Source organism: Metarhizium brunneum, chromosome 2 (genome assembly GCF_013426205.1).
Source record: "Metarhizium brunneum chromosome 2, complete sequence".
Classification (NCBI taxonomy): Eukaryota; Fungi; Ascomycota; class Sordariomycetes; order Hypocreales; family Clavicipitaceae; genus Metarhizium; species Metarhizium brunneum.
The window spans coordinates 3,353,161-3,380,709 of record NC_089423.1 but is presented as its reverse complement, the minus strand read 5'-3'; the positions used below and the strand labels follow the sequence as shown (position 1 = coordinate 3,380,709).

At 51.1% G+C, this 27,549-nt stretch overlaps 9 protein-coding genes across 9 annotated transcripts; 7 read left to right on the top strand and 2 right to left on the bottom strand.

Moving 5' to 3' along the window:
- Nucleotides 1-1,197: 1,197 nt before the first annotated feature.
- Nucleotides 1,198-1,624, top strand: G6M90_00g039640 (uncharacterized protein; the record flags this gene model as incomplete). Its single annotated transcript, XM_066130259.1, has 2 exons — nucleotides 1,198-1,392; nucleotides 1,460-1,624. 2 exons carry the CDS (start codon nucleotides 1,198-1,200, stop codon nucleotides 1,622-1,624), a joined length of 360 nt encoding a protein of 119 aa, XP_065986532.1.
- A 4,419-nt stretch (nucleotides 1,625-6,043) lies between these two features.
- CRF1 (Copper resistance protein CRF1) lies at nucleotides 6,044-7,640 on the top strand (the record flags this gene model as incomplete). Its single annotated transcript, XM_066130258.1, has 3 exons — nucleotides 6,044-6,119; nucleotides 6,360-6,518; nucleotides 6,604-7,640. 3 exons carry the CDS (start codon nucleotides 6,044-6,046, stop codon nucleotides 7,638-7,640), a joined length of 1,272 nt encoding a protein of 423 aa, XP_065986354.1.
- Nucleotides 7,641-10,206: 2,566 nt separating this feature from the next.
- G6M90_00g039620 (uncharacterized protein) lies at nucleotides 10,207-12,604 on the bottom strand (the record flags this gene model as incomplete). The annotated part of the gene is made up of 4 exons (XM_014691830.1): nucleotides 10,207-10,808; nucleotides 10,885-11,411; nucleotides 11,472-11,882; nucleotides 11,943-12,604. 4 exons carry the CDS (start codon nucleotides 12,602-12,604, stop codon nucleotides 10,207-10,209), a joined length of 2,202 nt encoding a protein of 733 aa, XP_014547316.1.
- Nucleotides 12,605-14,030: 1,426 nt separating this feature from the next.
- On the top strand, nucleotides 14,031-14,918 carry trt5_0 (Methyltransferase trt5; the record flags this gene model as incomplete). Its single annotated transcript, XM_014691829.1, has 2 exons — nucleotides 14,031-14,162; nucleotides 14,229-14,918. 2 exons carry the CDS (start codon nucleotides 14,031-14,033, stop codon nucleotides 14,916-14,918), a joined length of 822 nt encoding a protein of 273 aa, XP_014547315.1.
- Nucleotides 14,919-15,617: 699 nt separating this feature from the next.
- On the top strand, nucleotides 15,618-19,719 carry PAN2 (PAN2-PAN3 deadenylation complex catalytic subunit PAN2; the record flags this gene model as incomplete). The annotated part of the gene is made up of 13 exons (XM_066130257.1): nucleotides 15,618-15,638; nucleotides 15,772-15,879; nucleotides 15,939-16,114; nucleotides 16,174-16,300; nucleotides 16,357-16,943; nucleotides 16,999-17,415; nucleotides 17,473-17,723; nucleotides 17,780-17,919; nucleotides 17,968-18,072; nucleotides 18,124-18,211; nucleotides 18,281-18,526; nucleotides 18,585-18,795; nucleotides 18,861-19,719. 13 exons carry the CDS (start codon nucleotides 15,618-15,620, stop codon nucleotides 19,717-19,719), a joined length of 3,336 nt encoding a protein of 1,111 aa, XP_065986561.1.
- Nucleotides 19,720-20,461: 742 nt separating this feature from the next.
- ckb-1 (Casein kinase II subunit beta-1) lies at nucleotides 20,462-21,617 on the bottom strand (the record flags this gene model as incomplete). The annotated part of the gene is made up of 2 exons (XM_014691827.1): nucleotides 20,462-21,334; nucleotides 21,459-21,617. 2 exons carry the CDS (start codon nucleotides 21,615-21,617, stop codon nucleotides 20,462-20,464), a joined length of 1,032 nt encoding a protein of 343 aa, XP_014547313.1.
- A 740-nt stretch (nucleotides 21,618-22,357) lies between these two features.
- G6M90_00g039580 (uncharacterized protein) lies at nucleotides 22,358-23,386 on the top strand (the record flags this gene model as incomplete). Its single annotated transcript, XM_014691826.1, has 1 exon — nucleotides 22,358-23,386. The coding sequence occupies one exon, from the start codon at nucleotides 22,358-22,360 to the stop codon at nucleotides 23,384-23,386; it is 1,029 nt and encodes a 342-aa protein (XP_014547312.1).
- Nucleotides 23,387-24,184: 798 nt separating this feature from the next.
- G6M90_00g039570 (uncharacterized protein) lies at nucleotides 24,185-25,429 on the top strand (the record flags this gene model as incomplete). The annotated part of the gene is made up of 3 exons (XM_066130256.1): nucleotides 24,185-24,457; nucleotides 24,513-24,845; nucleotides 24,899-25,429. The coding sequence occupies 3 exons, from the start codon at nucleotides 24,185-24,187 to the stop codon at nucleotides 25,427-25,429; spliced, it is 1,137 nt and encodes a 378-aa protein (XP_065986491.1).
- Nucleotides 25,430-25,966: 537 nt separating this feature from the next.
- On the top strand, nucleotides 25,967-27,001 carry G6M90_00g039560 (uncharacterized protein; the record flags this gene model as incomplete). The annotated part of the gene is made up of 1 exon (XM_014691824.1): nucleotides 25,967-27,001. One exon carries the CDS (start codon nucleotides 25,967-25,969, stop codon nucleotides 26,999-27,001), a length of 1,035 nt encoding a protein of 344 aa, XP_014547310.1.
- Nucleotides 27,002-27,549: the final 548 nt, after the last annotated feature.

Below are 27,549 nucleotides of genomic sequence, written 5' to 3'. Positions count from 1 at the left end.
GAAGCCAGGGGATACCATACCGCGACAATTGAACGGGCGATTGCCCACTTCTTGCACCTAGTAGGAGGAGTTTAACGCCACATGGCGGATAAAGAATTACACGACGACGACCAAGAGCCGGACTGATTTAACAGTACGACATTACCAATACCTGGGTGTTTTGCAGTACAACGTGTGGGCTGATATGTCACAAGAAAATCTAACACTGTTGTCAAATGTAACAAACTTGCCCACACTTTAATATTTCTGTAAAGCGAGAATGGCTGTGGGCAGTACTAGGCTTCGACCGCGAGGGCGAACATGAGCATCCCTCAACCATCCCTTCCACTCACGACTGACATAGGACGTATATATAGGGGCTTAGAGTTGATGGATATACTACGGAGCCTTGTTCGTTACCAATCACGATCAAACAGCATGCCGAGATGATGCCTCTGAAGCCGTGCAAATGCGGCATGCTTGCCTCTACATGTGAATGCCGAGACTTCAATAAACCATCTTTAGTGCTGTACTATGATCAAGCTTGTCACTCAGAAATCATGCACACGCTATGCTGCCATGGCTTAGACAAACCCAAAACCTACCAGATACACTACTCATCCAGGTTCTCTTTGATCGTTGACGATACGAACAGCTTCAGCAGTCTAAAAATAAAGTAACCTGGCCAAAACCACCAATAACAATACCCCTCTCCCCTGTTAGCAAGTTCTGCAGGGACAGGTAAATGTACATACATAAGTACGTACAATAATAGCCGTCAATTGATTGATCCTGCCACCGGGTTGGTAGAACCCCTCGGCGCCTATTATAATTACGGCAAGTTGCTGTGCTTATTACTTATGCATGTAGTCAAGTGGCAGGGCCGGACAATGTGTTCCATAGTTCCAAGGGTTAATGTACACCATACCAGACATATCGTGCATACATCAATGATGTACCCGGCAAGGACAGGGCAGCTCCTTCCTGATTACCTGTCCGCCCGAGAATGTGCATGTGGTCCTTTCCCAGTTCAGAAAGACGCAGCTGGTGGACCCCATCATCGCTTTTACGAAGTATCCCAATGTTTGGCATCATGCCCAAGGCGACGTTCAACACTTCTCCTGTCTTTGTCTCCTCAGCCGGCTAGAGCCGCCTGTCGCGTGAGCCGCCGCCATCGTGACCATTTTGAATCCGGTGCCGCTACTACGTACTATTACCATGATTATCGGCTCCGCTGCAATCTTCACCGCAAATCAAACGAGTGATCCCTGCTTCTACAATGCGGAGGGTGATGTCGCTTTTCATTTTACAAGAGTGGGAACTTTATCAGATGGACAGCCTCGTAACCCTTGCTTCATGATTGCTCGACAAGACCGACAGCATCACTGGTACTGGACCGTTGAGCGTCTACCCGTGCGATATTGTATTATGGCGGCACGAACATGCAGAGCAAGCGGCATCCCAGACTGATGTTGACCAGAAAGCTGCCGTGCCATTTGTGGTGGAGGCCAGCTCCCTGCCAGCCCGGCCTGGTCGTCCGGTTCGAGTAGCTCGAAACGAAGACCTTACGCACGCCAAGAAAATTGCGTGCGACCAGCCAGGGGCGCAATTCGGGGCTCAGTCAACCTTCTTTGGCACTGCTTGAATTGGTGCTGCTGCTTCACAACAAAGACCCCACACCATGATTGTGGTTATACCGGCCAAATTCTACGGTGGTGCCGCGACTCTCCGAGTCTTTGCCGGAGTATTGCGGGTCGAGACCAGTGTCGAACCCTTGTGCCGCCTAGTGGTCACTGTTCCCGTTCCCTTTGAATATTGTACAATGTATTGTATGTCGCCAAACCCCGAGGAGTCCGAGGAGGTCTTGTGCAGAATGAAAACAGCCTTAAGTTGACATAGACAGCTGACACTTTGCAGACACCAGTTTTTGTCCTACAAACGCCAGCACTTGTGAAAACGTCCGGTTGCGACTCGTTAACATCACGATAAGTCCAAATGACAAGGCAGACAGACGGGCTTCAGGGCTTCAGGCAACGTGCCGAAAATACTCCATACATCTCCAGGAGTAGCTAGCCAGAGCCCGTGCTTTGAGAGCAGGGAAGATGACATGGTCACCTCGCTCCAACCATAGCGCCGCGTTTCCGCCGTTACATGGCAATTTTTATTCAACAATCGTCCCAAGCCTCTCTCAACGCCCCCAGGAAAGAGGCAGACCTTAGCAGACAATAAAACGATGATCCGCCCCTAAAGGAGGCTCCAGAATGGGTGGCTTTGGCGGCACGGGCGTCCAGTTGGTCTGATGCCACTAGATTCGCGGTCCGATGGGCAGACACCAATTTCAAAAGTCAAACGCACACTGTACGGGCAAAGTACTTTCAGTTCAACCCTCCACTTCACTCGCCTCAGACCACCAGCACCTAGTTTGTGCATGGGCAGCTCCGTATTCAAGCCGTCCTCAACAAGCTGCTCTCCGTCGTGCTGTGATGACCAGGCGTGAGAAGACAGGCAGGATCATCTCTGCAAATGTCAGTCGTTGCAACAGACTCAATGGGGACGACAAGACCAAGAAAGCACGAGCATTTGCTGAAGCAATGACCAAGGGGGCAGTGACCAACAGAAGAACTTGGAGCTCTGCACTTTGACGTTCGCTTGGCCCAAATTCCGACCAGCTCGCGCCAAGTCTAAATCTGCACCCCTTGAAGGGCCACTGGTATTACGCAGCACCGCCGCAAGAATCGTTGATGCCAAGGATTACCAGCCACTCTGCATGCCATTGCAGGCCAAAGAATACATACGCTGCATGTAATACCGCAAAGCGCCCACGTAGTTGGCAACTTTAATAAGCTGTCTCAAGTCTTGAGACTCAAGAAAAAGCAAGGATCTTCAACTCCATATGGATACAACTACTAGGCCTGGAAACAACGGCGAGCTGGAAGCTGCATTAAGCGCGGAAGCCGCTTAGCCAAGGCTTGCCAGATCAGCTGCTGATCGAGAAATTCGGATGTCGATTTTATCTAGCTCGGCATGTACTCCATATGTATGTCCTGCACCATTGACAATGTAACTTGAGTCTGCCAGGCCGCTGGACTGACTTGGTTCGACAGGGCAGTCTGTCGCAACGGATGCACATTCCTCGTTCTAGGCGCCGCTTTCGATGAAACTAGTAATTCGAGAGCTGATAGAATCCACCCCTCACCAGGCAAAACAACGATTGGCCCTGTTGCTCGAAGCTGCACGCTGACGACACAGAAAGCAGACCCAGCTGCGTGCCTGCTGCGTCTCATCCCGACCATCCGATTTGGGGACAGGCGCATGCCATTATTAGCCGTGACAGTTTGTACATGTGCTGAACCTGCTGGAACGACAGCAAGGACCCAGTCGTCATGCTGTCCTGACATGTCAATACATACGGGAATGCTCCACTCAGAAGAATGGCTCTGCTAATGGTTCACGGAATCACAGTTGCGGCCGCCTGTCGTCCGTCCACTCGAGAACTGGCTTACACAGCCCGGGCACCCAGGGTTGGAAGCTAAATTTGAAAAAGGGTCGAGTGCCCACCTCAATGACATGACATAATATGGTCAACCGGTAGCCAGATCTGTGGGAAGGAGATGGCCCGGCTGAGTAGCTTCTCACTTCGCTGATTGTGCTCTCCATCTGGCTCGTGCAAACCACCTCCTGGCACTAACTTTTGGTCAAACAGTAATCGTGCCGACGTGGATAGGAACAGACAACGAGACCCATTTCGGCGTACGTGGGAGTTGCATTGGAACGCATAAAGGCTTTATTGAGCACTGCTATAGTAAGCAATGGACTCTCCGCCTCCGAGTCCCCTAACAGGTAACGGTATCTAAATAAATAGGTAGAGTACGGAGGAAACACATAATAGGGCCGTCACTATTCACGGCATAAGGCACCAGCGCACGAGCTGCATAATGCTACGATATCGAGCCGACTTATGCATCGCAGTCGACCCCAGTTCAATCTTACATAACCCCCCAGGTCCTTGGTCCTCAGTCACCGGGTCAGCTTCTCCGACTTGGGTGCACATCTCCGCGCGTGTCAGGCCCCGGAGGGCTATTCCACTCGGAGGTTTGGAGGCGGCCATGTCTGATGGAGAGCGTCGATGTCACGGACCTGGGACGGGCAATCATGGCAAGTGGCCCATCGGCGACTACGTATTACTCCATGTGCATACATGCACCCTCGGTGGTCTTGGTACACTTGGTACAATCGCAACTGCTGCGGTGCTTGCACTGAACAATATGTACAATACTCCGTACAATGCAAAACAATACTGCATGTGCTTACAGCTCAGGCTGGATGCCATTTGCTGGTGCCATGCCATGTCATGCCATGCCAGCATAACATGCGTTCAGCCAGGCGCCGAGGTGACTGGCGTCGGTTGCAACTCCCAATCCTGAAGGCAGCAAAAAACGGGACTGGTTCAATGTTCCATGTGCCTGTTTAAAGGCACCTGGCAATCAATCACAGCCGGACCAGTCGTGTCGGCACCTGGGCACCTTGGCACCTGGGGCCAGTTGACCCCCAGAGGCCCCACTCCCACCGACTCAAGACGGCCTGGCAAGTTCAATGTTCATGTTGGTCTGGTTCCATCTCCACCCGTTGACCAGCCGCCATGTCCCTGCCTCCCTCCCACACACCACACACCTCTTGGAGGGCCACTTGGAGGGCCACTTGGAGGCCAGTTACAGACAGCAGCAGGTTGGACGGGCCACTGGCGACGAACCATCAGACACCGGGCACACACTCACACCAGTCGACACACACACACACTCACACACACACCACACTCACGGCTCGCAGAAACGGCCAAGTCGAGTCGGGGTCTGGTTTGGGTTCGCTGCGAATGGTATCCGCTTGTTCCCAAATTCCGTGTCCCAAGTCCCAAGCCCCAGGCCGACTGGCAGCCGAAAGAAAGTTTTATTATTATAGATGTATTGTCCTCCCCGTCGCCAGCTCACAAACACACGAACACTAGCCGTGCTCCCTCACTTTGTACGGAGTACTGCTCGGTGTAATTTTGGACTCGACATTTTATTGCCGTCCGGCTGCCGAGTTGTCCCAGGGACCTCCCAGCGCCTTTGTTGTTGGCCGTCTAAGTAAGACGTTGCTTCCATCAACAGCCGAGCCAGCAGTCAACCAGTCATTCTTCTCTCCCGACCCCTCAGTTACGCAGTATTTATAGTTGAGTCCGGACAAGATCGTTGTGTCCCCCAGAGTACTCCGTACTACGTACTTGACATACATACACACAACAACCAACCGTCTTTGCCTCTGCGGTTCCTCCTCGAAACGGAAGCCCCGTGGGACCCTGGGCTCGGTCGGAGACAAGGAACCTGGGAGGAACTGAGACCCTAGCAGCCTACAATAGGGCCTTCTTCTCACTGGCAGCGCCCGTCTCCATTTGTGTCTGGTGTCTCCAGTGTCTCCAGTCTCCAGCCTGTACGGAGTCGTCTCCAGTCTTTTGGCGGGCTTGTTCAGGGTCACGGAGTACGGAGTGCCTGTGGACCTGGTCTGGTGCGCTCGACCCAGTGCCACATCTTTGGGAGGCTTGCCGGTTGACCTGTTGAGCTGTCTGACCCAGCCGCTCACTTGCCTCACTTGGCCCCCGACCCGCCGACAGCCATCCGCCATCCGCCATCCTGAGACACACCAGCCTGCAGGCAAGCGCCGCCCCAGCCTTGCCCACGCTGCACAGCACCGGCACAGCGCCGGCGCCACAGGACCGCCAGTGGACACAACCACAGGAACCCCAACAGCCGTCACTGATCAGTGACCCTGAGTCCATGTCGGGACCATTGAACCCTGGGCTTCTGACCGCAGCGCATCCATCGGAAGGAACCAGCCCAGGCCAAGACCACGGATCCGGCTTACTACGCTCAGTGCCACCGTCATCGCTCCCACTCACTCACTCACACAATTGAGCATTCGCGCCCCCTTCCGCTGGCCGAAGGTCTCTTTGCCTTGCCTCGTTTCTGTCCTCCTCAACATCCTCACAAACGCCCTTGCTTTCACACGCCCACCACTGCGGCAGCCAAAAATGTTGATAGACGGCGAGAAGTATGCCTGCGAGGCCTGTGTTCGAGGCCATCGTGTGAGCAATTGTCAACATTCCGGTAAGTCTCAATGCCTTTGGTTACACAGCGCACCTTACCCCTCCTGGCTTCATGGCAAGACGGCGCATGGCAGCCGCCAGCAAGCTCTGGGCTGTCCAGCAACAGTGACAGCCCACGATGTCCCGCCCCATTTCCATTGATAATGGAACCGTCTGGCTTTACTTGTTTTCCTCGTCTCTTCTCTTCTTGTTTTCTTTTGTCTTCTCGCGGGTCCTGTTTGCTAACCCTCGGCTCGTCTAGATCGCCCGCTGCAACACATTAACAAGAAGGGTCGTCCTGTGTCGCAATGCCACCACTGCCGCACGATGCGAAAGTCACGCTCTGCCCATGTCAAGTGCGACTGCGGCGAGAAGACGAGCAAGTGTGCTCATTTGCAACAACCTGTGGATGGACACAAGGGTGAGCCTACACCATGGACTAGTCTAGGGTCGATTGTTCACTCTTCTTCACGCCTCCCCGTTCTGACAAGATGTGAAATCCATAGAGACCTGTTGCTGCAATCATGGTGGGCGCTGTACTTGCGCTCACAAGAAGGAACCTACCTTGGACACCGTTCCAGAAGCCGAATCGGATCCCGATCCCTTGGCCACCGCCGCACGACCCAAGCCCCCAATCAGACGACGACGAGCCAACACTGTCCACTCAGACGGAGTTCTCTCGTTTGATCAGAACGGCAATCACAAACCAGCGTCCAAGCACAATCGTGCTTCTCAAAAGTGCGGGCCATATCAGCTCAATCGGGTCAATTCCACAAACAGCGCCAGTAGCCTCGGTGCGAGTCCAGAGAGCATGCTATACCAAGACGGCCGCGCACCCGACTCATTCGGCAACCGCCCTCGGGCTGCGACGGCTCTCGAGCAGCGGCGGGTCAAGTCGGAAACTGCATCTCCATTGATGTCCAGTGGCAGCTTCCCCCATTTGCAGAGTGGACTTCCTCCCTTGGATCTGTCGGGCATCGAATACCCTTCATACGTTAACAACGGCAGCTTTGAAATGTTCAGCTCAGGGGTTCCATCAGAAGTAGATGGGCCAATCTTCAGTGCGGGCCTAAGTGCCGCTTCCGTCGACTGGAGTCATTATGACCTCGGTGAAGCTAAGCCGGAGAATTTTGCTCCGTCAAGCTACAGCCAAGCTGGTACTCGGAGCTTCAACGGCCTCTTCGAATTCGGCAGTGGCTCGGAGCAGCTTCCCCGTCTCGCAAACACCACGTCAACATCGGGTGAAGTTTCTGAAGTCGAGGACTTTTTAGGCAACGGAGATGGCGATATGGATGGCGGCTTCGGCACCAGCAGCTTCATCCGCCAGGCCAACATTGTTGGTAGCTCAACGGACCTGACCAGTATTGACTACGACAGCTTTTACAACAAGAATTCCGAGAATGTTGCGGTTGGAACCATTTCCATGGTGGAAGAAGACCCGGCTTTCTGGATGCCCAACTATAATGAAGGCGTCGCCACTGCGGTGGGCGAAAGCCCGGATCAAATGGCAGCAACTTCCATGGGAACCTTTTGGGAGCTATGAAATGACTCACGAAATACCACAAAAAGTTTGTGTTTTTTCTTCGTTTTCTCCTTATCGACATGCGAGATTACCCCGCCAGTGGTACAGCAGCGCAGACGACATGGAATTCAGCGGATTCTCATTCCCACGGCATGCGGCTTGCGGAGCACACACAATCTATCTATACGTTTATTTCTGCATCTCAGATTTGAGCTCTGGCTTGGATTTTTCTCGGTCCTTTTCTTTTCAAGAAAAGCAAACGAAGAAAAAAATTCGGAGTGGCGCCGTTGCAATGCCTCCTCCGTTCCTCTTTCATCGTGGGACGCTCCCTCTCAAACTGCTGCGTGTGACGCACTGGAAACTGGCAGTGCAAAGCCTTGCAGGCAAGGTAGCTCCCTGGTGCTTTGATTTCGTTTTTTTTTTTGGCCCTTTCGTCGGGTGTTTTGGATAGACTACGAGAACCTACACTACATCATTTGATGCAGTGCTGGGGAAAGACACGGGGAGTATGGTGTCAGGAGTACGGCTCAGTGTTGGCTCCTTTGGACCTGGCAGCGTTAGAGCATATGCTACTTCATTTTATATGGCGTATATATATCGGTCTGATAGTTTTGTCTTTTTTTTTTTGCGCGTTGTTTGATACAGTCGCGCTGCGTCCTGTTACGAGCCCACGATGATGCATTGAGAAGGGCAAGATATACATACAAATATTACAGAAAATTTGTGGCCAGGTGCAATTGGGTTTTGGTTATGTTAAAAAGAGGCGGAACAAGGAGGGAGCATATTTACGATTTAAAAAAACATGGATATATGAGATGTAGATAGACTTTTGGATGTCGCCTGGGACCTTTTTTTCCCTTTGGCAAGCTCCCTTTATATTCAATGTGCGTATGTCCTCGGGCGTGTTTTGAACCATGGGAACCGGACCGCATATAGAGTTGCAGCTTGCAATAGATGGCGTTTTGCTGGCTTCATCTGGGGCCAGATTCTCACCCACACATATCATGCATGTCTCAGCCTTGTCTTTCCGTCAATGTGAATAAAACGGCAATCAGGCAGCCAAATTGTTTGTCCAGAAGAGGGTGGCACGCAGACTGGCAAAGATGGCCCTGACATGGGGAGCCATCTTGGCCCTCCTCCTCTGTGCCTACTTGTCTTCTTGCCCTAATTAACTTGTTTATTTATTTATATACGCTAGCCCTAATCGACTTGGGAAAAAAAAATTCAACGGGGAACTAGACATAAAGCACAGGTGGACCACGTTGGCTAAAAGTCAAGTTGTTAGTCGAGCGTCTTGCGCCCCCCTTTAGCCACGTTGTGATGTACAATGTATTGTACTACAACGTGGGCGATGTGTTTTCAGATTAGGGCCTGGTATTCTGTTCACCAGAAATTGAGAACGCCATGCTCACTGCGGGGAACGAACGGCTGGGACCCGTAATTCTTGCCCCCTTCCTCGGCGGCTTTTCGGGTCAGTCGGCAATTTCATAGAACCATACTGTGTGTACATGTTCGAAATGAACAAAAGGGCTTGTTTTAAATGTGTGTGTATATATATAGATAGATGCACTGGCTGATGCGCGTGTAATTTCTCTGGTGCAACACTGCTTCTGCTTGTGGTGTAGTTGTACATGCTGTGGTTCATGGAGGGTACATGTACGACAGACAGTCTCTACTACTTTAGGGTTTCATTGCTGGAGGACCCGTCGACGGTTTGTGTTTGCATTTCGAGGGTCTTGGCGGGGTCTGGTGTCACGGGCAGGGTCTGCGGGGGTTCTCGGACGGCGGGCGACCGCTCGCTTCTAGAAGGTTGGGCGGAATGTTTGGGCACTTGACGCGCAGGGACATGGGTGTGTTGGGCTGGGAACCAGTTGGGTTTAATGCTTTTGCGGATGAGGGGGGGGATGAGGGGGGGGGTTGAGTTGCTGGCGGGGTTGGAGACGGGTTGATGGGACTTGTGTTTATGCATTCTTTTAAGCACGCGGATGGATGGATTATTGGCTGTTTGCAAGGCAGGGCTATGCCATCTTTTGTGACGTGTGTGTACATAGGTACATGCACGTAGGCGCTCAAAGTGGTGACAGGCCCAGGGTACCAAGCACGTACATATGTACTTTAGTAAATGGGACGGGCTAGATCGGGAAGAGCCGCAAACCAACATGTCTTGAATGCCCGCGAGTTTGCATGTGCCCGTCCCGCGCGTCAATCTGTCCGAGGCAACGTGATACTATATGCTGTGCCATGGGGGGCCTAGTCATTTACAGATGTAATGTCCCTAATATTGACCTTTGAAAAACGACATTAGAATTACATGGCGTATTTGACGCCAGAGCTTCAAGCCAAATCGGAACATGATTCATCATGCCATCAGCAAACGCATCATTAATACATCTTGAATCTTTTGCCCACCGTCCAACTCCGTTGCGATATTGTACAATGCTGAGAGACGCGAAACGTAATATAACTCGCCTTCAAGGCAGTGTGCCTTACAACACCCAGTCCACACACATATTGAGCTCACATACATGTCAAGACGAATAATAGTACCTCAAGGTCGGCTTTACCGTGAAGTCGTCTCGTTATGTGCTCATGATGCAACCTCCAAGTATCCGGTTGTAAGAGCGGCTCCAAAAGGGACCTCTTCTCCTGCCGCGAGACACTCAGATGCCGTTGCTAGATCCGCAAGGTGCTGTAGTCCTTGGCTGGCTGCCGCTTCGGCCGCAGAAGACGATGCCGGCCTGAGTCCGTCCGCAAGCTTGTCCTTGACACCGTCCCAATGACCTCCGCTAGGCTTCTCTGCGATTTCCTTGATGATTTCCGCCGCCTCCTCCCGCGTGGCCTCCGTCCTAGCCAACTTTCTCAGCGACATGGTGGCAAGCGAGACAAAATGACTAAACAACGGGCCCTTCAACTCGGGCGTCACAGACAGCAAGTGGGCCAGCTCCTTAGTTGGCCAGATAATCTCTTTCGGCGTGGCGCCAGGCGTGAGCATGGTGACAAGGAGGCGGCAATGCCAGTAAGCAAGGTGAATCATGGGGTACGCTGCTGCATCAATATGCGCAGGCAGGTCTTCCCGGTAGTTCTCGATATAGTCGGTCAAGATCGCAGCCATTGAGGCATCGGCAGTGTATAACCCAGCCTGCAATGTTGATATGACAAAAGAGATTCGGTTCAAAAGTTTTGATAGGCCTGCAGGAGCTGGTCAGTGCTGTTCCAACTGTTCCAATTGCACACACACACACACACAAATTGAATGTTGACTTACGAAGGAGGTGGAATGAGACCTCTCCAATTGTGTTCTCGAGGCTCGCCGGAACGACAACACTCCTGTCGGGAATTTGCGCAGGCTGGCCAGTTCCTGCAGCATGCCATCTGTCCATCAGCACCAATGACCACCATATTCGGACGCATAGCTCGTCATCAGAGTCGGGTTCTGTCGTCGAGTCGACAGGCGAGCATTTCCACAGCTTCATTGAGTTGGCAAGAGCTACGGCACGAGCGAGAAGAAAAGGCAGACTCGAGGTTCCCCGCCAATCTGCATCAATGATCAAGATCAGTAACGTCTGCGCGTGGACAATATCAGTGGCGCGGCTGCTTGGAGAGTCGTTGCTCTCCCATTCATGAAGCAGGGAACTGGCAATCTTGGGGCTGTCAGACGATGGCTGGCCAATACAAGACAGAGCCAGGGAAAATGCGGATCGAACTGCTGCGTTTGTCTGCAATAGCAGTGATTGAAGCCTGCCCAGATCGGTCGGAAGCACCGGGTAAAGCGGCTGAACAGAGGCCAGGAACCTGGAATATATGTCAGTTTGTCATCGTGCCAGCACCAAGCCAAGTCACACAAGCACGTACTCCAGGAAGGCCTGTTCATCTACTGCAGGAACCTCATCTCCATCTACCATGGGTACATCTGCCGGTGCAGCATGTGGCTTTATAGGGGTCTCATCGGGCTTGATTGGTGTTGGTTGGGGTGCCAATGAATTGTTGTTGTACTCTTGAACGAGACCTTCTCCCTGTCCGGATGCCGGCTGGGCTGAACGCGCCTCGGATCCCCAGGGTGCTTGGCGTACGGTAGTTGGTGTGGTGTAGTCTCCGGTAGATATGCTAGAAAAGGGCCGTTTTCGTGTGGAATCTTCGAGGCCATTGCTATGCCTTGACCGATCCGTCGCAAATAACTTGTCAATATCGTCTTGGCTAAGATTACCCTCCGATTCCAACTTGTTTTCGATGCTGTGGATTCGGTCTGCGAGTTCCTTTATGTATCTAGAATACGAATTAGCTAAAAAAGTAACGCTGTTGTTGGGTGTGTTTTGGCCTCCATACCCTTTGCTGGGACCACGCTTTTGAGGTACTCTACTGAACAAGCATCTAATAGATGACCGCGCGCAACTGGAGCACGGCGTCTCGCCAGAGTCAGACTGTGCATCGCATTTAATCTTTTTTCTCCTACATTCGTCACACGCGCGCGACACCTTGGACCTCTTGCGCGGGGGAATGCCGTCTCCCATAGCATATTGCGGCGGGAGGGCAGGCCCAACCGCAACGGGCATCTGATGCTGAACCATTGGATCAGGCGGAGGAGCTTCCTGGACATAAGATGCTGCGTGGTGGTGGTCGGGATCTGGGTGTGGCATGATATTGCGCATGTTGGGGTCCTCGACAGTCATGTTCGGATCGGTAGCTGGGAGAATGGAGGTGCCAGCCAAGCCTTGGCCCAATTGCGCCGCCAACTGCAGCTCTTCCAGATTTGCCGGCCTAGAGACGTGGTGATGAGATGCAGCATCATCTTGGGCCGACATTTGTGTCTGGTCATGCCCCTGTCCATGCACCTCGTCAGCAACCTGCTGCTCGGCTTGATCATGGTGTTCTGGAGCACCATCGCGAGCGTTATGGTAGAATGGGCCAGACTCCATTCCTTCTGCTCCGGGAGACGGGTAGGTCAACTCAGCCGCATCTCCGGCGTCGCCTTCTGTTCCTGCACTCATGTCGATGCGACGCGTGTTGTATACTATCGACGCAAGTAACAGTCTCGCGGCTTGAGTCGGCCAAATCTGGGGTAGGTGGCTGTGGTGGTCCTATTCACTGGCACAGCAAGATATTGATGCTCCAAAAGAAACTTTGATATCGGTCTAACTATCGATCAGGGCATATGGGCCTTGAATTGCCAATGCATGGGCGGAAGCGCCAGACAATCGGTCAACAGGCGCGTTGAAGTACACTGAGGCCATTGTTAGCGTGGTTGCGCGACCAGCATGATTCCACCGCAAAACAGCAAATTCCAAATTGCAGCACAGCGACACTCAACACACGAGCGAGTCGGTGGGTGAGCGCTGATGAGTTGCCATCAACAGGTCAAGGTGAGATGCATCAACTTACAGCTCCAATAGCTCCCTGGATCGGAGGATGATAAATGCGATGGGCCCGTCGCGCAACGGAAGAGGAAGAACTCGGCGCCGTGGTTGTGTTTGGTTTTGACCCTTTGAGATCGAGCACGGAGATGGAAGAATTTTCGGGAGGAGCGGCAAATCATCGGCTTAACTACCGGGGCCGCTAGGTGGCTGACGGGGCATCTGGGTTCCGAGATAGCCAGACAGGCCAGACTGGACCCCAGGTACCTAGGTATTTTTGGCACAAGCTGTGGCACCACTGACCAGATCATCCCGGCAAGTTGGCGGCCAAATTTCGCGTTGGAAGTTGGAGCAAGACGGACGGCCAGCCCCCAGCTCTCGAGCTCCATACTACACGGGCGTCGAGGACGAATACATAAATAGTACAAATGTACGGAGTGCATAACTGGGTATCCGAGGGGGTATCCGAGGGAGCGGAGATGCCTCTTGTCTGTTCGAGGTTGCAGTCGCATCTGCAGGCTCCATTGTGGCGGCGACTCCCAGGCAATTGGGCGCATCACCACATGTTGCAGCCAACCTTGGTTCACGACACGACGATGCCGTGTCCATATCCTGGTGCGTCCAGAAGTCCCCGGCGATGCTGATGACTGGAGAAGTCCTTGCATCGCACGGCCTGGTTCGAACCGATTGGATACCTCGATCCAGCCCCATCGGCGCAATCTGCGTTGGCCCTGCACATGTGGTTTGCTTATAAACGTTGCATGCGCTTCGCCGTCCCCGTCTCTCTTGGCAAGTCTCTTCGAGCTAGATGCCTCATGTCCCACTGCTTCCAGAGTCCAGTTCTCTTCCAAATTTCCTCGTTTCCTCTTCTTCCGGCGGCCTGCCCGTCTCCTTGCCGCAAGGCGGGAGTGTGACTGTCCAGGCGCTATGAACGCTTTGGCAATCAACATTGACGCAACAATTTGGACATAAAACATGACCAACCCGCGTCAACACCCAGTCGGCTTCCTCTGAAAACACGCAGAACCGAAACGCGGATCCCTCACCACCGCATTCTCACATGATGGATATCATCGCATCGCAAAGCTGGGCGTATATCCCAGATCTGCCCGACGATATTGGTCCCATCCGCAACCTGCTCCTCGTGTACAGCAGGATTCCTGCAAGTGATATTGACAGCCATATTCTACGAGTGGTGAGTGTGTTCTACCGAGAAGGCCAATCAGTGCTCGTTGGCTGATGAGTGACAACCCGATGCCAGCGCGAGGATGCGTGGAGAGTATCAAGATTTCCTTGCGTCGGCCGGTGGAAATTTCTACGCCTAACCGAGCAAAACGATCCCTGCTATCGACAGGTGCTGTTCAGGCTCAACGTGCCCAGATCGAACGATGCCTTTTTGGACCTGGGTTGTTGTGTGGGACAGGTCCTTCGTCAGCTCCGTCATGATGGAGTGCAAGGAAATCAATTATTCGGAACTGATGTTCAGTCCAAGTTTGTTGAAATCGGCTACGATCTATTCCAGGATCAAGACGAATTTGGTGCTACTTTTGTTGTTGGCGACATGCTGGACCCCGATGACACCAGGCTAGATGACCTGTTGCACAAGGTTACCATCATATATGCAGGCAGTTTTTTCCACTTGTTCAACTGGACTCAGCAAGTCTATATTGGCAAACGACTGGTGGGATTTCTCAAGCGCGGCACCAAAAATGCCCTCATCTATGGCCGCCACATTGGCACCACTCGGCCGGGTCCATCTCCATTGGGTAATGATATGTCGCCATATCTCCACGACAAAGACAGCTTCCAGCGCCTTTGGGATGAGGTTGGGTACTTGACAAATACGAAGTGGGCTGTGGAGATAGAACCTGCCGGCGAAAAGATTGTTGATGTACCACGCATCGATAGGGATGCCCAGCCGGTCAACTTTGTCATACACCAAATATCATGACAGGGTTGGCGACGAGTCAGGAGGGGGCATTTTAGACTTTTTCTATAGACATATAGGTTTCTAGTATATTTACTGATGTTTGAAATAGCCACCTCTTAGCACGTATGGTCCGCCTGGTGAGTGGGTGATGTTATTGGCGAGATGAATGTTGAGAGGCCATGCAAGTGCGTGGTATGAACGGTGGGTCAATTTGCCGAGGGGATTGATCTACGATTCACCTAGAAAGCACCCAACCTGCACCAGTCTCGGGACATTGGCTAAAAAAAAATTAAAAAAAAATAAAAATGAAAGAAAGAAAGCTCACTCGCCCCGTATAGCGATTTCCAACTCTTCGCCCGCCCAAACAGGTGTAACATTGTAATGATGCGCAAAAGTATAGGGTAGCTCTCATATTTGATTGTTGTCGGATCGACGCCGTACATGTATCGATTGAGCACGGACTCTTGGGCCACCAGACATGCTGCAGCCTCATGTGCCCCGCCAACAAGCTCCAGTCCAACGTCAAGCAGCTCCACGCGCGAGTCGGGCGGCTAGCCGTTGCTTGATCTCGACATTCATCAATATCCTGGACGTCGATGACGAGTATCCTGTGAGGCGCATTGCGTTTCAAAGCGTCGCAGAGCCATACAGGCACACCTGGTGCTCGGGCATCGTTTATCAATACTTTATCATCCTTCGGAGAATGACAAGCCAGCAACAATGGACGGCGACTGGGATGAGGTCAGTCGCTCTGCAGCTGAGCCGACATGTTCCACCGGCGCACATCCAGATGTCTGCTGCCCGCTGGTCATGTCAATGTGCCAGGTCGTGCGTCTTTTCAACGGGTTGCTAACGCATACATGATTGCTCCCAGGTCGCCCGCATTCCGTTCCCGCCTCCGGGCGTCCATGCAATGCCGACACCGGTAACTACGATGACCTTTGATACTTTCCAAGAACTACTATGGACTGGAAACGATTATGTATGGATCCATAGGACATATTCAGCAACGAACTGTTCAATTTTTGACCCGCATTGCAGGGTCGCGTTACCTCTTTTCTTGGCTCGGAACTACAACGATATACCTCCTTCAAAGCACATCTTTCGACTGACGGAGCGGTACGACAAATATTGGTCAACGACAAGGGCGTCATCGTCTTGGGGTCAAAGGATGTTCACATGGCACAGAGGAGAGGGCCGCCGATATGGCACATCAAGTAACTACAATTACTTCACAGCCCCATACGCGGCAAGAGAGTGCTAATAGAGGAACAAGACACGACGACACGAAGGAACTGCGGTGCATGAGCTTTACTTCCAAAGGGACGGCCGAGATCATTGTTGCGGGATTGCAAGACACAATGCTTGTCATCGACCTTAATAAGGGCGAGGTCGTGAAGCAGGTTTGTTGGTGGCTGTTGGGCCCCATGCTGTTTCGCGCGACTGACAATGCTGCTAGATCGCAACCGAACACCAGTACTCCATCATGAAGCGAGGAAGGTATATTTGCGCGGCGACCAAGAACGGAACGGTGAACCTCCTTGACCCAGTGTCCTTTGCAGTTGTCAAGTCTTGGAATGCTCACTCTGCGCTGATCAATGACATGGATGCCCAGCATGACTTCATCGTTACATGTGGATATTCGCTTCGACAAGGCCAAACATACATGCTCGATCCATTCTTGAACGTGTTTGATATTAAAAAGATGTCGTCAATGCCACCAATACCTTTTCCTGCCGGGGCGGCGTACGTTCGCATGCATCCAAGAATGTTGACTACCAGTATTGTGGTCTCACAGTCTGGCCAAATGCATGTGGTCGACTTGATGAACCCCAACACAAGTAACGTGAGACAGGCAAACGTCCTGACCTATCTGAGTATGTTTGAGATTGCGCCGTCTGGAGAATCAATGGCCTTGACCGATGCTGAGTGCTATATACACCTTTGGGGATCGCCTTCAAAGCTTCACTTTGTCGACCTGCCAACACCAATCGAGTTTGCTAGCCCAGAGGAACACGCTCCTCAAATAGAATGGACCCCTGAAACGTAAGAACTGCTTCCACTGGTATTTAAATTATACACTGACCTTCTCTTACTCAAGACCGCTGAACTCTGTTGGATTGCCCTACTATCGGGACGTGTTGGCCTCGGCCTGGCCGGATCTGGTATCGGATGTTGGCGCCCCCCCAATCAGGTTTGATCCTCAGTTTCTCGTGAGCCTCAAGCCGACCGAATTTGGCCTGTACGGCCGCAACACGAGAGGCTTCAGGAGGAACCAGGTTGAGGATACCAGAAACAGCCACAAGTCTGCCAATTCTGGACTCAAGGCACCCAAGTTCCTGAGTGAGAAAGCCAGAGAGTCTGCAATATCCGATTCCAGGACGGACGATAAGACCGACGACGTTCCTAGCCCAGTGGCCGAGAACGAGATTGAAAGCAAGAAATCAGACGTGCCGGTTATGTATCGCAACGTTGAAATCAAGTACAGCAAGTTCGGAGTAGATGACTTTGATTTTGGGTGAGTTAACTAACGCTTGTGGTGCTATTTCCCCAACTGCCTGCTGACAAACTTCAGATTCTACAACAAAACTCGTTACTCAGGCTTGGAAATTCATATTTCAAACTCATACGCCAACTCACTCCTTCAAATCATGCACTTTACCCCCCTTATACGCAACCTAGCCCTTCAACATGCGGCTACGGCCTGTGTTAGTGAAATCTGCTTGCTGTGCGAACTTGGCTTCCTTTTCGACATGCTACAAAAAGCGGACGGCTCAATCTGTCAGGCAACAAACCTGCTGAGAACACTTAGTAGCCACCCACAAGGTAGACCGCACGTCACCCGCTGTGCTAACTATGTCATCTGTGCTAACCATTATCAGCCGGACCGCTTGGCCTCCTCGAAGAGGACCCCCACGGCTCGTCTCTAAACGTCATGCTGCAAGGGCTCACTAGATTTCTCTTGGATAAGATTGTTTCTGACTACAAGAGTATGTCACCAACATCATCTGCCATGGAACAGGTTAGTATTGCCTTGAGAATACATTGAACAGGCCCTGACAACCCGCAGATTCTTGCAACCTCAGCTACAAGCTCTATTCGATGCATGAATTGTAGGAGCGAGTATACAAGACCAGGTTCCACATATGTCAACGACTTGCTTTATCCACCATTTGTCAGTATGCGATACCTCTCTGTACCGAAACCTTCTAATTCAGCTTCCTAGAAACCTCCTGGACGAAACGCCAAAATGCCCAGGGTCACTTTTTCTCAGGTTCTTAAGAGTAGCGTTGAGAGAGAGACTACCTCTAAGGGTTGGTGTGGCCGATGTCAACGTTATCAAACTATCGCCACCAGAAAGACAATTCACAACATCCCGGCAGTCTTAATGTTGAATACTGCAATTACGAGTCACGACCATCGCATGCTGTGGTCCACTCCCGGCTGGCTTCCTGAGGAGATTGGAATCATTGTTGAGCAGGGGCAGTTCTTCTGTTACGAGGGAGAAGACCTGAAACTTCACTTGCAGCGAGGAATCCATAATATCACAGTATATTCACTTATCGGAATGGCGACAAACATTGAGGGTGGCCAAACGCAAAAGCCGCACCTGGTATCCATGGTCAATGGCAAGTGCTTCCGATGGGACGTGCAAGTTATCTAATGCTAATGCTAACAAACAAACAGTTGCACACGCCGAGCAAGAAGCTCCCGGACAAAGTCAATGGCACTTGTTCAACGACTTCTTAGTTAGGTCTGTCAGTACAGATGAAGCCCTTACATTCAACACGTCATGGAAAGTCCCTAGTGTTGTATCATTCCAGATCAAAGAAGCGAACAACAAAATTGATTCTACTTGGAAACATCAGCTGGATACTTCGATTCTGTATCATGATTTGTAGTGCGTATTTTTTTTCTACATACCAAGTGTCTATTGACACGCCGAGCTAACTTGAGCTGCAGTCCGAATCCAAACTCTGAAACCAAAACATATCACATCCTAGATCCGAAGACTGAGCGTCCTGGCCCGGATACAATAGTAGCACTAGACACGGAATTTGTCGCCATTCGACAGCCCGAGATTGAAATGAACTCGGACGGCGAACGAGAGACGATTCGTCCAATTGTCTATGCCCTGGCCAGAACATCTGTCGTCCGCGGGCAGGGCGAGAACGAGGGACGGCCCTTCATCGACGACTATATTTTAATACAAGAGCCCATTGTGGATTATCTGACCTCGTACTCTGGCATAACCCGAGAAGATCTGGACCCGCGGATTTCCAAACACAGCCTGCTCCCACTGAAGATGGCCTACAAGAAACTCTGGATTCTGCTCAACCTCGGGTGCAAATTCCTCGGCCACGGTCTCAAACAAGATTTCCGCGTTATAAATATCCATGTTCCCAAGTCTCAGGTCATCGACACTATCGATCTGTTCTTCCTAAAGTCGAGACTTCGGAAGCTCTCGTTGGCATTTCTAGCGTGGTACCTCCTAAAGGAGGACATTCAAATGGAAACGCACGACTCGATTGAGGACTCCCGGACGGCACTCAAGTTATATCGGAAATATCTAGAGTTTGAAGACGCTGGGATTCTGGAAACCATGCTGCAGGATATTTATCGCGCCGGAAGAGATGTCAACTTTAAACCTCCGCGGAAGGATGACGTGGGTGTCCAGAGGACGGACACTCCGCCGTTGCCGGTGGACTCGTCCACGCCAGGACCGTCCACGCCCGTGAGGAAGATTATTGGTATGGCGCCCGGGTCTGGGTTTGGCGGTGGCACGAGTTGGACGCCGGGGAAGGGATCGCCGCTACGATAGGATTAGTCATGGTTTGGTTATGAAACGCAAAATCCAATTATTGCAGCATGTTTATGTACTTTTTGAAGTTTGGCACATGCAATAGCGAGATAAAATTTGCAGCAAGGTGAAATGTGCATGTGAAGATGTGTGATTTTATCAAAAAAGGTGAAAAAAAAAGTAAAGTGCAATCCTCTTGAAACTCATCGCTCTATGGTTACGTCGCCACGCCGTTTCCGTCCAAATAAACAACACCGATACCCATGTGCAATTATTCAACAGCGACCCTCGCACACCTCCGGCCCGCGCAGTCTAAACGCGAAAATGTACTCGTATCTTGCTTTTGACAGGCACCCAGTTTTACCGCTGAGCGTAGTCCAACACGCGCGCACACACGTACATATACCCGTCATGCAAGCATGCCTCCCTTTTTGTTCTTTTCTGCTATTTTCCGCCTTTCACCAACCGACCAAATTGTATTCACTGAACAACACCTCCAACGCCATCTATGCAAATGCCACTATATTTGATTGAGGGGTGGAATCTTCGTGGTAGGAGGAAGCTTGTGGGGTGGGATATATGACCCTGCTTTGGACAATCCTTGATCCTGCTGAAGCCAATTGACGGAACGCCGCCTCGAGGCATGGCGGCGTGATTACCGATCCTTAGTCTGAGGACTGGCATCTGTATTACACTTCAAGGATGCTACACGCCACCATGCCTCTGGTGGGGAGAATGAAGGGGCAGTCGTTGTTTTGTCTTCCTACAGCTCGGATTCGGCGCCGTTCGTTGATAGAGCCATGGGACTGCCGTTCTGGTTTTGTCGCTGGCGGAGACGGGCGTTGCCAGGAGGTCGTCGACGGACCATTGCCCTCCCGTTAAGGTTCATGGATTCGTCGTCATCCTCGGATTCGGCGCATTGTTCAGCGTAGATGCGAGACTCGTCAAGGTCGTTGACATCGATTGGTCGAGCTCGTAGCCATTGCATGCGCGGGCCCGATCGAGCCCGCTCTGAAACTCTGAAGCCATAAATCTTGGGCTCATAGATGCGGCCAGGTCCTAGGCCCGGGGCAATGTTCCTGGTGTACATGCCGTTGACGAGCTCCTCATCAGCTGCTATGCGCGAGGTTGCTGAAGAGAGAACCTCGACCCCCCTCTTGGTGAGGTCGTACTCGGGGAAGGTAAGAAGGAAAAGGGCGCCGAATGTGCGACCAAAGAATGCTCCGTCGACAGTTTGGAAACGGCTGTTTGGTGGGACATAGACGTCCAGGCAAGCCGGGCAGAACAGCTTGACGGTATCCTCGCCCGGTATATCAGAGAGTCCGACGGGCAACGTCCTTGCCTGGTCACAGTTGGTCCGTGGGCAGCATCCAAAGTGGCCGAGTTCATATTTTTCGCTCATCTGCTGGATTCCAGCACGCGAGCATATAAACCGTTGGTGAATGAGGCCGTAAAGCATTTCTGCTGAGGACTCAATGACAGACAAGTCGCTGGCCATTCTACTATGGTGTCTTCGCTCGCCTGGTCGGCCACCCATTCGCTCTTGGCCATCCCCCAGACCGGATTCATTATCATCCTCCTCTTCCTCCTCTTCCTCCTCATCTTCATCGTCTTCGGGCTCCACATCCAATATCATCTGCGGAAGAGCACGGGAGAGTTAGTTGACGAAGACTGCATTCCCGCACCAGAACACCCCGCCGGGGGGGTGAGGAGGGGGGTTGAAGAGAATAAAAAAAAATTAAAATTCAAGCACCACATACCTCCAATGCTTCCTTATACATGGCCACCTGGGTCTGAAGACCCGTCAGGTTAAAATCATCCTCGATAAACTCCTCTGATACCTCGGCGAAATACTCATGGCCTAGAAGAGCACAAAAGCTTGAGATCCACGACTCAGGCGCGCCCGAGTCTGTAGACATGACGAAAGTCGAGATGGCCGCAAGGCCAGTTGTCGACAAAACGACGGAACAATAAGACGGGACAGATGATGCAATCCAGATGGAGGGGCAGATATCGACAGGGCTGCCCACAAGACTCGAAACAGGATTGAGGCGGGGTGGTGAAATGGCACGCGTGCCGCAGATGCACGGGACGAGGCGTCTGTGAGATGAGGTCGAGCAGCTGCGGTCGCGGTCGCGGTCGCGAGTTGGTCCGGATGGAGTTGTGGCCAGACGATGTCGTCAGGCTGCTTGATGCCGCTGCGTGATGCCGCTGCTTGATCTGCGCGCGCGAAACGTCTGGAGGAGCTGTGATTTGACAATACAATGCTAGTGCGTGCGCGCCCAAGGTCTAGCGATGCGGTGGTCGGTCGTCGGTGGCCGGTCGTCGAATGGGTCCATCCATCAATCTGTGCAAGTGGGCTTGAGCTGCTCTTGCCTCTTTCCTCGAGCCTCCTGGCCGGCCAGCTGGTACTAGGCGAGATGCAACCAGTGCCCCATCGTCCTCGACGCCTCCGGTGCCAGGTTTTGCCGACTTCCGACCTCCCTCCCTTTTTGGACATGCTCTCTCACCACTCTCAACGCCTGGCAACATACGAAAGCATGGCGTGTGAGTGGCAATTGTCATTATAGCCCGGTTGGGGTTAATTGTTAATATCCTGTATAAAAGTTCCGACTAATCCAATTCATTCTCTCTTACATGTTTGCTTCATCTATGCGCCATGAACCGTCCCACCTTGCTTACCACAATATGGCGACGATCGCGTCACATCTCTTCACGGCGTGCTTATCAGCCTCTGCGGTCTGTCGAGGCCGCCTCCGCATCATCCCAAGCGCACGCAGACATCCAAGCCTTTCAGAAGAAAGCGTTCATACCCCGAAAGCCGTATTTGTTTCGAGAAGACGGCGGCTCACCGACTTCTCGCCTGCCAGCCTTTAGTAAATGGTTCAACAGATCCGCTTCCTCACATGACAGCCACTCAACATTACCGTTCGCTTCATCTCTGGTGCAGGGATTCCAAGAATGGCCTTTCCCGTACGAATTGATCAAATCGCAAAGGGAGCAAGATGCCTTCTCTCAATTCCAGGCCGCACTAATGACCAGCTCAGAAATGACTGATCAAATCATGGCAGGAATTCTGCAATCGGCCGTAACTGACGAGAAGGACCAGAGCTTCTTTCAACTCTATGCGCCTTTGAGGCTTCTCATCAAGGCCCTAGAGTTCAACGCGGCTCGGGACTCAACTACCACACACCCTTTGCATTTGTATATTGCTCAATCTTCTCTGTCTGATTTGCCGCAGCCTCTTCAAGACGATTTACCGGCTCCGGAAATCGTACTTGGTGCCGGAAAAGGCGACATTTATGCTTCATCTATCTGGCTGGGTACAGAACCAACTTATACGCCGCTGCATAGAGATCCAAATCCGAACCTGTTTTGCCAGTTGTATAGCCAGAAAGTTGTACGGCTGTTACCGCCAACTAAAGGTGATGAATTATTCTTTCATGTCCAGCGCCGAATACGGCAACATGGAAATAGTCGCATAAGGACAACTGATATGATGCAAGGCCATGAGAGAAAGGTGTTGCATGACGCAGTCTGGGGAAATGAAACACCACTCGAGGAACTGCACGAAGTTGAGCTCGGCGCTGGCGACGCGCTCTTCATTCCGGAGGGTTGGTGGCATTCTGTCAAGAGCGTGGGTTCTGATGGAGGACTTAATGGCTCTGTAAATTGGTGGTTTAGATAAACGGAAGTAGAAGACATGAACTATTAATCAAACAGCCACATCAACACTGAATGGAAGCAAATATATCTGTTCAACTCACTAGCCTAGCTTGCTGAGTCTGAGATAATTGGCAGTTAATATAAGTGTCTTTCTCATCATTCTCCCTTTTCTCGCTTGTCTTATCTTCCGGTTATGATTGTGCACATAGATTACTCAAGCAGTGGGGAGCTATTTCACTCGATTTCACCTTTGACCTCTTCACTCTTCTATCCACGAAGCTGCAACTCTTCTTCCACAAAGCTGCAACTCTTTTTCTGTAAAGCTGCAACTCTTTTTCCACAAAGCTGCAACTCTTTTTCCACAAAGCTACAACTCTTTTTCCAGTGCAACTTTTCTTCCAGTGCAACTCTTCTTCCAGTAAGCTACAACTCTTACTCCTAGTAAGCTACAACTCTTACTCCTAGTGAGCTGCAACTCTTACTCCTAGTAAGCTGCAACTCTTACTTCCAGCAAGCTCTTTACTCTTCCATCCACGAAGCTGCAACTCTTACTCTCAGCAACTTGCAGTTACTGTCCTACCCATTAATTCATAACGTTTTTCCTTAATCACATTACCGTGCTTTTCTTATCTTTCGGTTATCAAAGTGCACATAGATTACTTTGGCGGTTGGCAGTTACTTGGGTCGACTTTACCTTTGATCTCTTCACTCTTCCATCCACGAAGCTGCAACTCTTACCCTCAATAAGCTGCAGTTACGGTCCTACCCATTAATCCATAACATTATTTTCTTAATCACACTACTGCCCAAAATATCTAACATGGAGGTTATGGAGGTCGTTGATCTGACAGCGGACGCTGTAGAGGATGACTATGAAGATGTTGGATTTGAAACCAGCACACCATCTGGGAATGCTATGGAAACAAGTTCATTCGAAGGTCAAGCCGATGACAGCGCTATGAATATTGAGACATTACTTGGAGATCTCGAGCAAGAAGATTCAGATTCAGTGACTTCAGGTGGCGCGCCAGAGGAGGCACCAGAGGAGGCGCCCGAAAGGCAGCCAGAGAGTTCTGAAGCCGATTCGGATAGTGTGAGTGCATCTCTGTCTCTTGGAGGTTGAGATATATTTACTAAAGTTCAAGCAGAGTCATTCTGATGAGGAGTTTAACCAAGAAGTCGATGAGTTCATTTGTTTTGACGATGGCGACCCCAACAATGATTCCGACTCTGATGAGGAGTTGGACTGGCAAGGTGATTGCGTACAATCATGCCAACCGAAATATGAGAAAATACATGAAAAATCGCAAATTCGAAAGTTCAGAATTGGAGAGTCGAGGCAGTTGGTGGCAGGGTTTCGTGCAAAGATTACTAGGATGAAGGCAAAGATTGCTGGGTTGAAAACCCAAAATCGGCGGCTTAGGGCTGACCTTGCTGCTGCAAGGAGCAGCGCATCGGGACCTCCGAGACGAACAAAAGCCGTAAGTATCTCTCTTGACTTCTCATTTCAAGGTCTAACCACGTGTGAAAATAGATGTGGCCAGAGTACCTTAAGCACTTCCTTCGAGGCCAAAGGACTCGTCTCCCACCTGGAATACGATGTTATAGTGACATCTACAAGCTAAGTTGTCGCGAATTAAACATACCGCCGCACCCAAACCGGGTTCTACCAGGCCTCGTCCTGAGGGAGAAGGATGATGACGAAGATGGTGCTATTGAATCCATAGCGGTTACTGGGGTATTCAACTTCAACCAGCTGCCGCCCATCGCGCAATTTCGTGTCCTTCAAATGCTTCTATGCTTTTATGGAAAGAAGGTTCATGTTTTGACTAGGCTTGATCCATATCATGTGCCTTCTCTGTCGTCTGGTGTGCTGGGCAATGACCCAGAACGCCCACAGCCTCTTCGTCGATTTCACATTGGGGACTCACCTGTGAGTTTAACATATGCCACGTTACCGAATGATTTACTAGCACCATTAGTAGTGTGCAAAAAGTGGTTATTCTGGGGCGCGCATTTGTTTTATGGCGAGAACACTTTTGCATTCTCCTCGCTGGGCGAATAGGGTTGCTTTGCGAGTGGGATCAAAAACAGGCTCCAAAGGGTTCAACATATTGAGCTCCTATGGATGGGTTCCCAATATCTCACATATCCAAAGAGCCCTCGGGGCAAATACATTTCTCGGCGAACTCAGCCTCTGATGTGGCTGCCAGAAACCAATCGACTTTCTACCTTCGATATATACATTCCTGAGTCGTCAGATTATTACATGCGCCGAAAACATGAAATAAGTGCTGTTATTAAGCACATGAAATGGAAGACGCAGCACCAGCGCAATTACCGTATGTTTCGGTCGCTTCGAACAGTACAAGGCCTAGATTATGTCTATTGTCTCCGTGGAATCAGCCGCATCACATTCTGGGACCATACAAAGTGGATTGCACAAGGGCTGAAATGCAAAGTGCTAGACAAGACGTTCCAGCAAGACGTGGCTAGAACAGTGCGTGGGCATAAGGATCCGAGAGACCAGCGCAATGCGAGGTTGAGAATCCTTGCTGATCTTATGCCAGGCTTGAATCCAAGGGAAGATGCTTGGCGGACAATGGCCCTGGCGCTGCCCAAGCTCAAGGACGAACTGTTAGACGGCGACGATGATTGGGAGGACGAGGACGATAATAACGTTGGTGATAGCGGTACAAGCGGTGCAAACAGCTCGGATGAGCACGATGACGAAGATTCTGATGCTGACGATGGTTCGGAATCCGGTTCTGACTCTGACTCTGACTCTGACTCTGACACAAGTGACGGGGACTCGGTCCAAATTCTTTCTGGCAGCCCGGTTGCGGTAAATCACCAACAGGCAATTTCTGTACCAGGAAGTCCAGTCAACTCGAATCATGGAGTACAGACACGCTCGATTCCCAGACTATCCAACAACGCCAACTCTGAATACGGAGTGACATTGGAGAGAGACATCATGGAGAACTCTTTACCAAATATTGTTGACCTTACGCTCGAGGACGATGAAGATGGATATAATGATACGCAGAATGAAGCTCTGACTCAATATAGCAGTCAGACAATTTTGGATGACGGAATGAAAGCAGAGCCGATCTCTGAAGATACCGGCGCGAATATAACTGATACAAACGAAAACTCGAATACCCAGGAAGAATCGCTCTTTATCAATGGCAACAGCGGTAACTCAACTGGGGAGGTCACATACAACCACTGCAAAAGTCAATCTCCAGAAGAAGAGGCAATACGGGCCATCAATGCTCATATCAAAGACTCCCAACAACATGGAAGCCCACCAAGCAGCAATAGTGACTCGGAGGGCCCCATCTTTGCGAGTCCGACTCGATATGATGAAATTGTACATCAGAGTTCTAGCACAGGGGCGAGAACTGTCCGGAGTGAAATATCCTCCTCCTTATTTGTCGGAAGTGGTGATCCAAATAGCTCCAGATCACCGTCGTCGGAGAGTTCCGCGAGCAAAACGAGCAAGCGTTCTTACAATGGTAATGGCAATAACGAGGGCCCAGACAGAGAATCCGAGTCCAGGAAGAGGCAGCGAAGCGAGGGGCCATTTGCTGGTGGTAGTGGTAGCAGCGTGGAAGATTGCATAGAGCTTTGAGGCATACGGAATCGAAGGATACAGCGCGGCGTACAGCAAGGAATTACGCGCCAACGGGGTCTTATGGGATTTTTCATGGGAGAAACAAGGGATTGATTGGCGTGGCAAGGATAATGAAATGGCAGGTTTTAATTGGGAGAAAAGAAGCGCGGTCAATGCAGTATATTAGCACCAGAACGTTCAAAAACTACATGTTACGTTAGTTACACTTGCTTACATAGCTTGCTTATACGATGAGCCAAATCTCACTGAACCACCATTAAACACGTATCTCCCATTAGCCCCAATTCAGAAGGACACTCCACTCATATAAATCTAATGTGGCTTACGTGTGTGTGTGTGTGTGTAAGTTACGGTTAACAGTGCGTATGTGAAGCTATTAATGCCGCTATGCTAGCGGCTAATATTAAAGGTCTATGTTATGTTATGTTAAAATTATGCAGCCATCATGAAATTCCAGGCCGTGGTATTATGCGGCACCAGGCAGCGTGGCTGTAGGATATTCTTTGATATCTTTATATCAAAAAATATATGTGGAGGTACCTAGA